General features: G+C 31.0%; 1 protein-coding gene across 4 annotated transcripts in view; it reads right to left on the bottom strand.

Annotated features, from left to right (window-relative positions):
• Positions 1–211: 211 nt before the first annotated feature.
• Positions 212–17,265, bottom strand: part of Rph (Rabphilin) — a 171,508-nt gene continuing 154,454 nt past the window's right edge. For all 4 annotated transcript variants that reach the window (XM_072538252.1, XM_072538251.1, XM_072538250.1 and 1 more), the window contains exons 12-13: positions 11,512–11,720; positions 212–3,993 (exon numbers count right to left, since the gene is read on the bottom strand). In XM_072538252.1, the coding sequence (XP_072394353.1) occupies positions 3,902–3,993; positions 11,512–11,720 (301 nt within the window). In that variant the 3' untranslated portion in view covers positions 212–3,901. The remainder of the gene's footprint in view (positions 3,994–11,511; positions 11,721–17,265) is intronic.

Raw genomic sequence — 17,265 nt, forward strand, 5'->3', positions numbered from 1 at the left:
ATCTTGTAAGTGTTTCACTTTGGTGAAGACATAAGTTAAATTATATTTTTATATTCTTTCAAAGTCTGTCTCCTCCAATCTTATCGGATTCTATAACGATATTTTCTTTCCCCGGGGTTTTATTTCTTTTTATTTTTTTCAGTGCATTCCTTATTTCGTCTGTTTTTCTTTTCAATTTTCAAACTTTTCATCATGGTTTTGTTGACTTCTGTATAATTCTGTATAGAAATCTTCTACTACCCTTAGTAATTCATCTCTGTTGGTGATGATATTTCGATCTGTTGTAACTGACTGACTGACGTAAAGCAGTCCCTGTATTTCTTTTTAATGTACCGGGTTTATCGACCACGTGACATTCCACTGGTCAATTAGATCAAGTGGTTGATAAACCCAGCCCATTAGAAAGAGATGCAGGCACTGCTTTGCATTAGTTTTTTGTCGCACTGGGGGAACGAGCCTGTATACCAACAGTCAGTCTATTTGTATATGTCTATGGCAGTTATACACATAGACATATATATATATATATATATATATATATATATATATATATGGTCATGATACTATGACTAATAAGATAGGATCTTTCCGTAGCACAAAATCGGTCGTGTTCACGCATGCCGTCATTGGAGAGTAGAATTTGAATTCTTGTTAAAGTTAAATGGGATTTTTATGCATTCTGTGATGAAATTATTCAATTAGCAAAATAATAATATTAAATAAAGGTTTAATAATTACAATAATCGTACACAAAAGGATATCTCCAAACTATTTATTAAAGATTATTTATTGACACATACAAAAAACTGACATTACGAACGTGCAACTCTCCAATTACGTCACGACTTATGCGCAATATCTTATCTTCTTAATCATAGTATCATGTCTATGGTTATACACATTGTTTTTCGACTAAATTATTTAATAATCTTTTTTAAGAGCGATTTTAGGAGTGAAAATCGAAACGTCAAATTTGTTCGGTAAAATGTAATTGTTACTACAACCGTTTGCTGCTTATTCCCATGTAAACATAGTATTTAACCTATTTTCTTATGTTAATGTTGCAACTGTTTCAAAAGCTTAAAAAATTTATTAGTGTAACTTCTAGTACATATTCAAATCAATGTTGCTCACGCCATCTATCCACCGAGTGCATTTAAATTACCTCAAGGACCCTACTGTAGTTCCTAATACGTCAGACCGTCGCCTCAAAATCAGAGCGTTTGTTAACTCTGCGAAATTCATCTCCCTCCCTCTTTCTCTCTTTGAACATCCAACAGCCAGAACGAAAATTTTGTTTGAGTAGTCTCTTGACGAGGTCAGCTGAAAAACTTCTTTTCTCTTATACATTTTCAAAGAAGGGAGCCCTAATAGTTGCTAGAACTATGTTTATTGGCCCAAGGTTATCTAAATAGCTATGGAATAATGGTATGTGTTCTGAAACCAGCTATTTGTTTGGAGAATATCCCGTTTGCTTACCCGCACAATCCTATATATTTTTATGGTATATATTATGTTACTGCTGTGATAGATCCAACGTTTCTGCTAGCCGAGTATCTACTACTACTACTATCGGTTCACAGCGTTCTCCGACGCCTTCCGACACATAACCGCCATTCTTCTCTATTTAACCATAGGCCTGGAGGGATTTCTCTTTCCTCTAGTTCTTTTTGAATTCCCCCTCTCGAGCTTCTTCTCGGCCTTCCTCTTTTTCTTCTTCCTTGTGGTGTCCACGTCAAGAATCCTGTCATCTGGCATTCTCTGTACATGGCTCTGAAAATGACTATAGAGATTACGAAACAGAGGAGCAAGCTGGTTTTAGAGCTGGACGATCCACAGCAGACCACTTGTACTCCATAACGCAAGTTATTGAGAAAAAAACAGCCGTCAATAAAGAACTGGTGTACATAGACTTACAAAAAGCATATGACAGTGTACCCCTCAGTAAACTATGGTCAATCTTACAGCAAACCAACATTAAACATGGTCTTATCAAAGCAGTCCAAAGTCTGTATAATGGAACGACTGCAAAAATTAAAACTGGATTAAGGATATCTGAGGGATTTAAGGTCACGAAAGGACTAAAGCAGGGTTGCTGTATTTCGCCTACCCTTTTCAAAATTTATCTGGAACAAGCACTCAAGCTGTGGAAAATAAAATGTAATGGCATGGGAATCCCTCTGAACGACGAGACTACACTGTACACCTTATGTTTCGCTGATAACCAAATACTGATTGCTCAGGATCATGACGACTTGAGTTACATGACACGGAAGCTAATAGAAGAATATAACAAGTGGGGTCTCGAAGTCAACATTAAGAAAACTGAAACCATGTGTATTGGAGGGACAAACAGTCCATTAAATTAGACGAAGGGGTAGAAATTCGACACGGTGATGAATACAAGTACCTGGGTATGAAGATAACTCAAGATGGAACACTCGATGCTGCTTTAAAAGACAGAAACATACAGGGTAGAAAAGTCATATCCATGATGAACGGCATTCTGTGGGACCAAACAATATCTAAAGCGAACAAACAACTCATATACAACACCATACTTAAAAGTGTAATCACATATGGCAGTGAAGTTTGGCCAATGAAACAAAGAACAGAGAAACTGTTACTAGCAACAGAAATGGACTTTTGGAGAAGAGCAGCAGGCAAATCAAGAAGAGATCGGATACCAAATGAGAGAATACGAGAAATGATGGGAGTCAAGCATAGTTGATGACATAAAAACAAAACAGTTAATATGGTACGGCCATGTACAGAGAATGCCAGCCGAGTATCTAGAGGGTAAAAAAAAATATCCTTTCTACAAGCCACACCAGCATTTGGATGATTCAGGTTGTACCCATTTTATATATTTTTTGAACAGTGAAGATTATCTATGAAGTAAATAACAGTGAAGTGATTGATTATTAATCTTTTAATTACAATGAATATCTACATTCTACCTAATAAACAAATGTATTTTTTATGTGAACGAATTTCGAAATTTGGGATAAAGTATAATTTTATTTTCATTCATTTCTCATTCACAATCTAATGCCATGATATAAAATGTTTAGTTTTCTTACGATACGATTTTAATTTTAGTTTCATATAGGCACTTCTCCGGTGTAATTAAATACCGTAAACACAAATTGCTTATTTCTTTGCTGACGTAACTTTTTAACGACGAATCTTTTAATAACTTTTTGTTCTTTACAAAATAATAAAGATTAACTATGTTTTAAATTTTTCCTTTTCTTTCCTTGAGCTCGGTAATTTTAAAGATTATACAAACAGCTTCTATATGATTTTTGAAAGAACCGCACCCAAACTCTCAGACACGAGCAGAAGGGCCTAGTTTGTTTGTATACTTAAGTAAATAGTTTGATTTGGTTACATTATCCATAAGGCAATTTGTTTCGTCTGTTTATTTTCGTCGCTCCCAAGATCATACCTGAAATTTGCGCTGGCCTTATACTTCGAATGTTAATTGGCAATTCTAGTACTTGAAATGCTGTCTATCTTATGTCAAAGCTGTTCTAGCTTTGTTCCAACACATACTTGTTTTGGACCTATTTACAGCTGCTTTATACCTGTTTTTGATTTGTTTTTAATCGATATAGAATACAATTAGAATTTATTTATTTAGTTAAGCTTTTTTATTATAACAACATGCAACAATAACATATATCTACTTCCTTTGTGTAAATTTATATAAACGACCTATATATTTTAATAGTATCACAATAAATTTGCCTCAATATAACAAATATACAACGAATCTTTATGTAAAATACTTTATATAATTAAAAAGTTGGAAAGAACGACAAAAATATTTATATAAAGTGTAGAAGTAAACCTATGCCCAATAAAAAGTTGTTAAAATTGCAAAATCAAGTTGTTTTTACTCTAAAACATCTTCAGTTAAATTATGCCATTGCTCGTGTCTGTGATCCGGATATCTAATCATATCCATCCAGTGCTTTAATCTCAAACCTGTAATAAAGGAACAGATAAGAAAACAGAGCGAGAAGGTATTCATTTCTTAATATTCAGAATATAAAGAAACCGACTCCAAACTCGTAAAAATATTCCTCGGTTTCGTTCGATAAACAATTTCATGAATATTTTTTTTTCAATTATATTTATAAGATATCAAAAAATTATTTGTGAGATCTGTTAAGAATATCTAATTTTCAGCGAAATTTCTGACCGCAAAATATGCAATTCCTGAACACAGTGCTTGTGGAGGAATTTAAATAAAATTTTTATGTACCTTATATTCTTATCTAAATTCTTATTTTAGAGGTCAGAAGAATTTATTGTATTCAAAAAACAAAATCATATAGGTGGCGATTTAAAAAAAAAACAATGAGTGATTTTATATAGTTTAATAGTATTTAACGATAATAATAATTTCCAAAAAAAATGGTACAATATAGCCCAGGGAAATAAGCATTTTTTCATTACACTCGTCCGGCCAGGCAAACGACAGTTGTTTTGAGTAGTATAGTCCTCTGTAACAAAAATCTATATGTTTCCTGCAGTCGATTTTTTGGACTTAATTAGTTATTAACAAATTAAAGTCAAAAAACGGAAAATTTTTGCTTTTTTCGTCCATCAGCAAAAAGTGAAGCATTTTAGACAAATTTTAGAAGAGAGAAATTTATAAGTCATATAAAAACCTTTAAAATGGCGTTTTTTAAATGTTTCTGTCCTTATTTCTTGCTTGGAAAGTTGCAAAATAAGTCAAAAATTTCGGTTTTTTATAAATGTTAAAAACTTTTTTGAAAATAAACTTATAACAGTTATATTTCATGGAGTGCTGTGCTGTGTAGTGCTTAAAATATTTTTAAAATTTCGAATTGATCAGTCAAATAGTTTAAAAGTTATTTTATTTGTTTATCCCAAATTAATTTTTTTTGCAACAATATAAGTCAGAAAATTATATAGTTTTAGTAATTGTAAGGGTAGTTTCTGGAAGAAGAAGACTTGTTCTGTTATTAACATTAAAAAATAATTAAGAAAATTAATTTTAAATATTGCAAAATAATTTTGCATTGCTTATAAACAATTAGAATAACTTTTTAACCATTGCCTGCAAGAATATTATTTTTTTATATTTAGAAAGCCTGAATTTTTTTACAAATTTAAAAGAAAAAAAATTTTGGTCCTAAAATAATTTGGGACAAAGTTAGCCTCTTTTTTTATTTTATTCATAGCAGCTTTGTTTATAATAATTAATAAATCTAATTAGCGTTATTTAAAAGAAAATACTTTATAGTTTTAATGTACCAAATTCTAAAAAGATTGCGTTTCAACGAAATCGTCCACAAAGCTTCAAAATGTGGTCCTTAAAATCGGCTGGCTTCGAAACTCACGGAAGCCGAAAGGAGGGGGAAGGAGCTATTAGCTGTATCTCAGATACAGCTAACAGATCTTCTTATTTATGGATTTCAACGTTCCTTTTTTAATTTGTATGTACTGTTTGCGTACATTACGAATATGCATTATTTCAATAAATTGTTAAATGAACTAGGTATCTAATTTGCTTCAATTTTTTTTTTAATTTTTATTATAATATTTGAGATAATTTTTATTTAAAAACATAAATATTTATAATTAATTTATACCTCTAATAAAATTGTAAATAATTTATTTATAATAGATTTTATGAAAACAACAAATTGTCCTATTCAATTGTTTCTAAAAATAGTATTGCTTTGGAAATATTAATTAAAATAATTTTTCTAATGTCTATTCTTTATTATTTTATTATTATTCTTTTAAAGTTAGAATTAATTTCATGTTATCAAATGAACTATCCTACAATAAAGTCGTCCCAAGAATACAACTCAGTAATACAAGAATACAACTCAGTAATATTGGCAATATAATTTTAAAGTCATCTTTAAAATATATGTTTATATATATATATATATATATATATATATATATAAATATATATATACAGGGTGATTAATTAGTGTAAGGAAGCTCAGTAGATCTGTTATAGTAAAAATTACAAAAAAAAAATATTAACAAAAATTGTAGGTAGCTTTAAACTTCAAATTTTAAAATTAGTTACAATCTTACAGGCTGTTCCATAAGATGGTGGCAGACCAAACTTTTGTTTTTTTCTGCTTCACTTCCACATCACAACAATGTAAAGTTTTATTTTATTATACCGGGGATTTAAAAAGTTCTAACCAATATTACCTGAAAATCGTATCAAGTTTAACTCCCTGTACAATTAAAAAGGAGAATAGGAACATTGGTATATTGCAACCATAGCTTTTTAATAATTGTTAAACATTATAAAACATATTCGTTTTCGTAATATTTGTTAAATCAAATACAGGGTAAGTCAAAATGCAAGTACCAAGTAATGCAAGTTAAAATATCTACCAAATTAATACTTTGATAGAAAAATAAAAATATCTAGAAAACTGATAACTTTAGGTATAGGAAGTACTTTATAAAATTTGAAGTACGATATTAGTAGTTTTTGATAGTGATATAAAATACAGGGTGTTCTATTTAAAATTACCAAGAAAATAATGTACTTCCATTTTGACTTACCCTGTATTTGATTTAGCGAATATTATAAAAACGAATATGTTTTATAAATTTTAACAAATAATATTATTAATGATTATAAGTTTTAACAAATAATATTATTAATGTTCCTTTAATATTATTAATGTTCCTATACTTCTTTGTAATTATACAGGGAGTTAAACTTGATACGATTTTCAGATAATATTGGTTATAACTTTTTAAATACCTGATATAACATAATAAAACTTTACATTGTTATGATGTGGAAGTAAAGCAGATTTCAAATTTAGAATAAAATACAGGGTGTTCCATTTAAAAAAAAACAAAAGTTTTTTCTGCCACCATCTTATGGAACACCCTGTAAGATTGTAACTAATTTTAAAATGTGGAGTTTAAAGCTGTCTACAATTTTGGTCGACAACTTTTTTTTGTAATTCTTACTATAACAGATCTACTGAGATTTCTTAATTGGTATAAACAAAGCTGCTATGAATTAAATAAAAAAAGAGGCTAACTTTGTCCCAAATTATTTTAGGACAAATTTTTTTTCTTTTAAATTTGTAAAAAAAATAGACTTTTTAAATATAAAAAAATAATGTTCTTAAGCGCAATAGCTAAAAAGTTATTCTAATTGTTTATAAGCAAAAAATCGACATGTTTTTGAAAAATTATTTTGCAATATTTAAAATTAATTTTCTTAATTTTTTTTTAATGTTAATAATAGAACAAGTCTTCTTCTTTAAGAAACTATCATTACAATTACTAAAACTATATAATTTTCTGACTTATATTGTTGCAAAAAAAGTTAATTTGGGATAAACAAATCAAATAACTCTTAAACTATTTGACCGATCACTTTGAAATTTTAACAATATTTTAAGCACTTATAGACACAGCATTCTGTGAAATATAAACGTTATAAGTTTATTTTTAAAAAAGTTAATAACGTTTATAAAAAACCGAAATTTTTGACCTATTTTGCAATTTCCTAACCAACAAATAAGGATAGAAACATTTAGTAAACGCCATTTTGAAGGTTTTTATATGACTTAAAAGTTTCTTTTCTTGTAAAATTTGTTTAAAATGCTTCACTTTTTGCCGATAGACGAAAAAAGCAAAATTTTTCCGTTTTTTGACCTTAATTTGTTAATAACTAATTAAATCCAAAAAATCGACTGCAGGAAACATATAGGTTTTTGTTACAGAGGTCCATACTACTGAAAACAACTGTCGTTTGCCTGGCCGGACGAGTGTCAAAAACAAGGTACTTTTTTTGCTTATTTCCCTGGCCTAATAGAGTTGTTACATTTCCTCCTCCTTTTAAGTGCCTTCTCTGTTGAGGTTGGCGATCAATATGGCAAATTTCTCTCTGTTCTGGGCTTGATGAATTAATTTATTTCCTTTTGTGAGGGTCCAATCTCTGATGTTTCGTAGTCAAGATGCCTACGTCTAGTCTTTCGTCCTATGTCCCTTTTACCTTCAATCTTGCCTTCTAATATTACCTGGAGCTGCTCAAATTCCCTATGACACATTATGTGTCCTATATATGACGTCTTTCTAATTTTGATATTATTGACCAGATGAGGGCGTATGGTTATTGCTCTCAGTACTTCTTCATTCGCAGTTCTGCTATTCCAGCTTATTTTTAGCGTTCGGCGGTACATCCACATTTCAAATGAATTTAATTTGTTGACGCCATACTGTTTTAATGTCCAGGTTACACAGCCATATAGTAATAGAGACCATACATACCACTTTAGTGTTCTCAATCTTATTGAGACTGATAGCTTGGGGTTACAGAGCATTTTACGCATATTCATGAAACCAGATCTTGCTATCTCAGTTGTTACATGTAATAAATATTTATTTTATGACAATTTGAAATGAAATTAATCTTGAGTGCCTACATATAATACATATTACATACATAATTATATAATATATTCAATTAATCAAAAAATAATATGCTATTCATAAATGCAAAGAATTATATAGACATGTACTTCTCAAAGTTTTTAAAATAATCTTCATGATCTCTTGATATTTTTTAATTTTTTCATGCCGCCCTAAAATTACAATGAACAGTTTCCATTGCCTGCTCAGGATTGATGCTTCATATTCAAGAGAACATCTTGGATACATTTCGTCAGATATAAAAATCATTCACAGCTAATAATGAACCCTTGAAAATATTCGACAAAATTACATACCTTGAATGCAGTCTAATTAAGGAATGGGACCACTCACAGGAAATAAGATATCGTATAGAAAAGGCGAAAGCTGCCTTCAATCGCCTCAGGAAGATTTTATGTAATATGCACCCGAACATTGATATAAGAACACGAGTCTTGAGATGCTTTGTATTTTCTACCGTTTTATATGGAGTCAAAGCCTGGACCTTGACGGAGGCAACATCCAAACGATTAGAAGCCTTTGAAATGTGGTGCTACCTCCGCATGCTCAGAATTTCCTATATTCATCATGTTACAAATGACACCGTGATCCAACGTATGAATAAAGATCTGGAAATTATGCGTATCGTGAAAATCAGAAAGATGGTCATGTGATGCGTAATTAGAAGTATCAACAAATTCAACTAACTTTACAAGGCAAGATAGAAAGCAAAAGATCTCAAGGGCGCAGAAGGACATCGTGGTTGAAGAACATCAGACAGTGGGCAGGAATTACTACCATACATCTATTTAGAGCCGCTGTCAACAAAGTTGTATGGACCAAAGTGATTGTCAACATCCACAGAGGATGGACACCAAAAGAAGAAGAAGATAAAAATCATCAATATGATTTGTGCCTTGATGTCTAGCTCTTGTACTCATCTGTACCTCAATTTTGATTCAAAGTCAAACATCTTGAATGTAGGTCTTCAAGAACATTAATCGAATGTAAAAATACGTCTGAAAAATATGAGAAAAAACGGCGAAAAACTGCATTGATATGCCATTAATTCCAATTTTAGAACAAAAAATTGTGTAATACATATCACCACAAGAACTGCATCTTTTAATAAGAGCGGTTATTGCAACATTCTATAAAATGGCAGCTTCATATCAAAACATTGCTTTAGAATGGACAAAAAAAAATTAATGTATCCCGAAAATGTATTTAATTAAGACATTCTATGTTTGTAGGAAATTACTTTAAAAAAACTACTGGATTCCATAGATATTTTGGATTTAGTCAAGTGTTAGAAATTTGCAAATATGTTGATGTATTTAGAAAACTTAAAAACGTTGTTAAAACTTGCTTTTCAATTAAGCTATATTCAAAATTCAAAAAATACATTAAAAACAAGTTATTAAAGTATTAGTATTTTGCGTTCAAATATTCTCAGTTGATTTTCATTAGTGGTTGAGAGGGTCCACGTTTCACATCCATATGTGACCACTGGTCTAATAACTGTTTTATAGATTCTAAGCTTAGACTCACGATTCAGTAACTTACTTTTCATTAAGTCTTTGTATGCATAAAAGCACTTATTACCGCTAAGAATCCGTGCTTGTATTTCTTGACTGATGTTTTTCGCTTAATACCCTTTTGTTGCGGCTTATTGTGGCAACATCATCCGCATATGCGCATATTTGCATTAATACAGCCGTTTATATCCAGTTTTCTAACAACAGCTTTGAAACCCCCCAGAGTCATTCGTATAAGTTTAATAAACTTATTGGATATCCCTAAACTTAGATAGTTGCTTTAACATCTTTTATCGATCTACTCCATCAAACGCCTGTTTGAAATCGATATACAAGTTGTAAATAGGTATGTTATATTCAACACATTTTTCATGTATACCTCTTAACATATGTTTTTGGTCTATAGTTGACCTCTTTGGTCTGAAGCCATATTGGTCACCAATCATCTCCTCCGAAAACGATTCCAGGCGGCTGTATATAATTCCTGATAATATCTTGTAGACGACATTTAAAACTGTTATGCTCCTATAATTTTTGCAGAGTCGTTTGTCTCCTCCTTTGTACATATGAACTATGATTCCTACTTTCCAATCTTCTGGGATGGCTTCTAGTGTCCATATGCGGTCGATTAGTTTATGGATACGCCTCCATATCGCATGTCCACCATTCTTTATCAGTTCTGCAGTTATTCTATCTGTGCCAGGGGCTTTGTTATTTTTTAGATGTTTTATGACGTTTATCGTTTCTTCCAATGGTGGTTGCTCAACTAGTTGTTCTGCTGAGTTGAATTATTTCTTCACTAAGAACAAGTCACTAAGAACCAGTAATTAGTTTTGGTGAAATTTTATATTTTTCCTGTTATTACTGATATTTAACCAATAAATTAGTTAAATACAAAATTACCTTCAAAATTATTACGTAAATTAACAAAAAAAATAAAGTGTCGTGTAGAGAAAGAAATTACCTTTCAAATGATGTGCCACTCGACCACACTAGCGGGGGTTGATGCGGTGCAGTAGGGGTTACATTTAAGGGCATGAATTTTGCATAAAAATTCGTCCCCCAACCAATATAAATTGACGTGTTTTCTTAAATTTTAAACAAACATTTGGCTTCTGAGTTTCTGGGGGGGAGGGTCAAATTTTCGTTGGAACACACTGTATATTTCTCTCTTGCTTTTGAAAAACTGGTACTAATAGACCGCCTCTCAATTTGTGTGGCATTTATCTCACTTCCAATAATAAAATAATAATTAATCGAATAAAATAATAATCAATCTGAGGCACCAATTGGAAAAAGGGGGGTAGGAAAAATAAGAAGAACAAGTTCTAATATGGACTGTTCAATATATGAACTCTATCTAAGGTCTATTATAATTTCTTATGACTATTTTTTTTAGATATTAAACGAGTTTCATAAAGCAATTGTTATAAAATCATTTGACTTAATTTTTTTGGTAACAACTTTTCATTTGTATTAATAACAAATAACATACATCTTTGGAATATAATACAATACTTACCTTTGGATCCCGTTCCCCCTAAAATTAGACCTCCCAAGTAGTCGTTGCTCTTTCCGTAATCCTTGTCGTACACTGTGATGTATAAACTTTGTGTACTAAGTTCGGTGGGTCTGGTTTCAAAAGCGAATTCTTCATTGAAAACGGGATTCAAGTTTTTCCATTTTATAGAAGTTTTATGTTTCTTATGATTGGGATCGGGTTTAAGTTGTCTGTAAAGGAAAACAGACCTTTTAAAAAGTGCACTTGAAGTTTTAGAATAATGTATTGATGTTATTCCAGGCAACAAATTAAGGTTTATTTTTTTTACATAATTAATAGGTAAAAATTAACAAAGGAAATATCTAATGAGATCAACGATGTAATATACTAAGGATGGAATATGTTGATATGATTGTAGCTGATCAACAGTGGCGTAGCTAGCCCTACAACGGCCCCCTATCAAAGTTTGTCGTGGGGCCCTTTTCCATGACTGATTTGGGATTGTGCTAAAAAAATGTTCAATAAAAGAAGCAAAAACACCTGTTTTATTTAATTTATTAAATATACACACATCAAAATAATATAGGGGACAAAAACGAAAAGCTAGATTACAAACTGATATCAAATAATTCATTTAAAATATTTTTAATAAATTGTTATAAACAAGTGTCCTGAATATAAAATAAACATTTTTTAAAAATGATAAAAATGATCAAATGTAATAGCTTTTAAAAAAAATTAAAAGAGAACTCCATAAGTCAAAAAATCGTAACAAAATAATAAAAAACTAATTTGTTGCCACTCAACTCCCAACAAAGTAGTCTTTAGGTTAAGTAATCATAGTATATGACCTCCACGGTTGTTGATTACTGTCCTACATCTGTAAGGCAAACTCATGATCAGATGGCTTGCTGCGGTATTCTGTTCCACTCCATTGAAAGGTCCTCAAACAGTTGCTGTCTTGTATTGAACGCAATAGTATGATGTAAAATGCGTCTGCCCAATATGTCCCATATATGATCAATTAGGCAAAATCTGGCGATTGTGCAGACCATAATAAAACCTCAATTTCATTATCTTCGAGGAATGTTCGCACGACCTGGCAGTATTCGGTCGCGCATTGTCGTGCATTAATTGAAATTGGGAAACAGCTTGTTATACAAAGGGTACAACAATAGGTTGGAAAATAATATCGCGATAGTCTGTTGCATTTAGAAACCGTTCCAGACAAACGCGATGGATTCTTCCACCAAGAGTGGTGCCACCCCATACCCTTTACTGCCGCCTTGCTGTCTATGAACCTCCTACACGATGACCAATCGTTCAGCATTGCCAGATCATCTTCAAATTCTTGTTTGTCTTAAATCTGATGCATATGCAAATCGGGACTCATCTGTGAACAACTTAGAGGCTTACTCACGTCTAACGCAATTTGCATGTTCCTGTGCCCATTTAAGTCGATGAGCGCAATTTCATCTGGATAACACAGGCACGCTCACAGGTCTTCAAAGTTTTAACCCTACTTTTTACTTATATATATATATATATATATATATATATATATATATATATATATATATATATATATATATATATATATATATATATATATATATATTTGGTCACTTTCAAACACCTAATCGGTCTGCTGCAGCCTTATTCGTAATTAAGTGATATAAGGGTGAATGCTCGAATAAATGAACTTAAATCAAATAAAAGGCAGATATCGAGTACAGTTTATTAATTAAATCTTGCCCAAGTACTTTCGCTCCTAGAGCATCTTCAGGGGCATTTGCACGAAAAAACATTTTCTGTGCAAATGCGCAGGGTTGGATAGGATAAGGCTCAATATATTTGAGCATTATCAACTCGAGCTCTACGACTTCGTAAAATTGTCGCTAAAGACCATAATAGACTCTGTTGAAAAGGCTGGGCTGAAAGAACGAATTTAATCTAGGGATGAGTCACAATAAGTCTCTTAAGTCGAGTGGAAGGGTTAAACCTAACATAAATTAAGAATGTTAAAGTTAGACAATAGACTCACAAACAGAAAAAATGAGGACTTTGAAATGTATGTTTATACAGAGTGTTTCAAAAAAAGGTAACCCCGTCTCTAAGGTAGGTAAAAAACTGAAAAATAATTGGGGTTTGCTTAGTAAAAAATACGCATTTTTTATGATTTTGCCGAAACTACTTACAACATTGTAATGACATTTTATACGAATATGTTTTGGAAGCTGATGCATCCCATGAATTTGTTTTGATATCTGATTCTCATAGAGGGCGCTAGTTACACGGATCGTACTAAGTATTAGTCAATATAACTTTTTTAAGAGTATAATTATTAATCAAAATTTCAAGTAAACTTAAACATCATTTAATTTTACACGAAAAAGGTACTCTTGGTAAAACTCGATACTGTGTACCGTTTTCGGAATGTTTTGATTTGAAAATTATGAAGTAATAATTGATGCTGGTATTAATGATAAAGTTCTAATAGGTATACCTCTATTTTCTCCAAGTGTGCCATGGAAATCTGACATTTATTGATTGTTATGACGATAAATCAACAATAATTAGAGTTTTGAAACCTTGTTATTTGTAAAATCAAAGCAAAATGTACTCAAATGTTGAATACACTGACATGTTATTAACATTAGGCGAATGTTTAGGATGTTCTAGTGCAGCTGTGACACGTTATGCAGAAAAGTTTCCTAGAAGAAACTTACCAAGTAAAAAAACATTTAGAGCCATTGAACGACGTTGTCGAGAAACTGGGAATGTGAGACCAAATAAAATAAATTCTGGTAGACCAAGAACAACAAGAACAATTAATAAAGAAAATAATATTTTAAATTTACTTGATCAAGATCCAACAGTTAGCGTAAGGAATATAACAAGACAAACAAATACTTCTTCTTCAAGTACTTGGCGGATACTGAAAGAACAGCAATTACATCTTTATCATTACAGACAAGTCCAAGAGCTCTTGCCAGATGATCTACCGGTTAGAGTGGATTTTTGTGAAACATTGCAACAAAGGACAGCCCACAATCCAAATTTTTTAAAATGCATTCTTTTTACGGACGAGGCCACCTTTACGCGACAAGGTATGTTTAACTCCCATAATGCACACTACTGGTGTGATGAGTCAAAAGGGTATCACATTTAAAGTTAATGTTTGGGCAGCAACTTTAGGTAACAAATTAATAGGTTATCATATTCTACCTGGAAATTTAAATGGTGATATGTATCTTGATTTTTTAAACCATTCCTTATTCGAGATATTAGAAGATTTAACGCTAAACGAGCGAAGATCTTTATTTTTTTTTCACGATCGAGCTCTACCACACTTTGATAGAAGGTGTCGTAATTGGTTGAGTAATCATTATCCGAATCGATGGATTGGTAGAGGTGTAGAAGCTCCGATTCATTGGCCTCCTGAGTCATGCGATTTTAACCCTTTGGACTACGCAGTTTGGTCGTATATTAACGAAAAAGTCTATGCTACAGAGGTAAATTCACGCCAAGAATTGGAAGAAAGAATTCAACGTCAATTTAATGACATCATAGCAGATCCCCTACCGTTTAGAAGGTTAATGGAATCTTTAGAAAAAAGAATGGACTTGTGTATTCGCGAAAACGGAGGGAATTTTGAACACTTACTGTAATTAAATTTTATTTTATGTTCTTAGTCATTAATTTAATTTTCTTCTTGTGAGTTTTGTTTAATTACTAACTATTTTATACCAGCATCAATTATTACTTTATAATTTTCAAATCAAAATATTCCGAAAACGGTACACAGTATCGAGTTTTACCAAGAGTACCTTTTTCGTGTAAAATTGGATGATGTTTAAGTTTACTTGAAATTTTGAATAATAATTATTCTCTTAAAAAAGTTATATTGACTAATACTTAGTACGATCCGTGTAACTAGTGCCCTCTATGAGAATCAGATATAAAAACAAATTCATAGGATGTATCAGCTTCCAAAACATATAAGTATAAAATTTCATTACAATGTTGCCAGTAGTTTCGGCAAAATCGTAAAAAATGCGTAATTTTTTTTTCTTTAACGCCCTGTATCTTGAAAACGGATGGCGTTACAAAAATTTTTTACTAAGCAAACCCCATTATTTTTCAGTTTTTTACCTACCCTAGAGACAAGGTTACCTTTTTTGAAACACCCTGTAGATAGTGCTAATTCCATGCATACAAAAAAATCACCAAATAAATGGTATTTCAGGGCATAAATTAGTAAAAACTAATAAATATGATTCAAGAAAGACAAAAAAATCTATGGGCGATGTATTGAATAATGCCTTCGAAGAAAATATCTCTTAATAATTTTTTGGCGATAATATTAACTCTTGAATAAGTGACGGCGCAATATTTTTTTTATCTCTGTGCTCACGGATTAAATAACTCCTAATATATTTTAAGCGAAAACAATTACTATTTGATAAGTGTATTATTTCTATTTGTATGTCCAAGAAGACTAAATACTAAAGTATTTGCAGTGAAAAATATAATTTATAGTAACTCTCCAGTGAAGACTATAACACCCAAAAGCTACTCGCGAAGACTATAATTTCTACAGTATTTACGAGAAAATAAGTATTAAAATAAAATCGCTTATGACAATAAGATAAAAAAAATCGGTTGCCTGTAAAGTCGGTTTTACGGGCGAAGATTTTACGTGACAACGTCTTTTTCTCGGTAGAATATTTATTGATATGCTTATTATTAAATTGCACAATAGGAACAAGGAATTGAATGAAAATAAGAATTGCATTACCGATTTATTAGGTATTTTATATATTATTTATATTTTATATATTATATTTTTATATATTATTTTATATATTATTTATTTTATATTATATTATTGATCTTATTATTTTCTACAAAATTTATTTAAAAATTTTTTCGATATATCAATTAGTTGCGGAGATATCGATCATTAAAGTTATTGTTTGCTACCAGTATTTTATATATTTATTTTTTTCAGTTATAAAAAATTACTATTTCCAATTGTGTCTACCAAGTATGGTCACATGTATTTGCCTACATATTAAATAATAATAAGTACAGATAATGTTATGTGACGTTCACTTCTGATTATATATATTTTAATATTTTTAATTTTAAAGAATCAATTTGAAAATCAAAACACTTATTCAGATCGAAGGTTCAAATTTTTGCTAAATAAATTTGAAATTAATTAAAATTTGTAAATGTAAATGGTAAAGTTGAAAATTAAAACATTTACTAAAATTGGAATTTGAAATTCTTGCTAAACACAGTTAAATTCTAACTCCGCGCGTGGTGATTGGTCGGTTTAGTTCGTTTGTTTGGTCGCCCTGTTTTGACAGGTTAGAAGTTATAATTTGTTATTTTAAATGTTTGACTAGCAATACGCGCTGTTTCTTCTCAATCGACTGAATTACGATTGATTGCAGAGTGATTTAAACTAATAATTTACTTAACACTATCAACATTTGTCAATAGTATGACATAACCTATAAACTCAGTTTCTCAACTTTTGTGTCAATCTAACAATTAATCAATCAATCATAGTTTACGATAATGAAATATTAGTGTACAATTATTTACCTTTATTGTTGTAGTTGTTGTAAATGACGAATCTAAGCACTCCACATTTTCACTACAGACACAGCTGACGATACTTTCAACGATTTTCAACTTTAGCGATTCAACGCGCCTAATTCTCTAGTGCCGCGCGCAGCGGACCGATCATGTTTGAGTGGG

The sequence above is a fragment of the Diabrotica undecimpunctata genome, chromosome 7 (genome assembly GCF_040954645.1).
Source record: "Diabrotica undecimpunctata isolate CICGRU chromosome 7, icDiaUnde3, whole genome shotgun sequence".
NCBI lineage: Eukaryota > Metazoa > Arthropoda > Insecta > Coleoptera > Chrysomelidae > Diabrotica > Diabrotica undecimpunctata.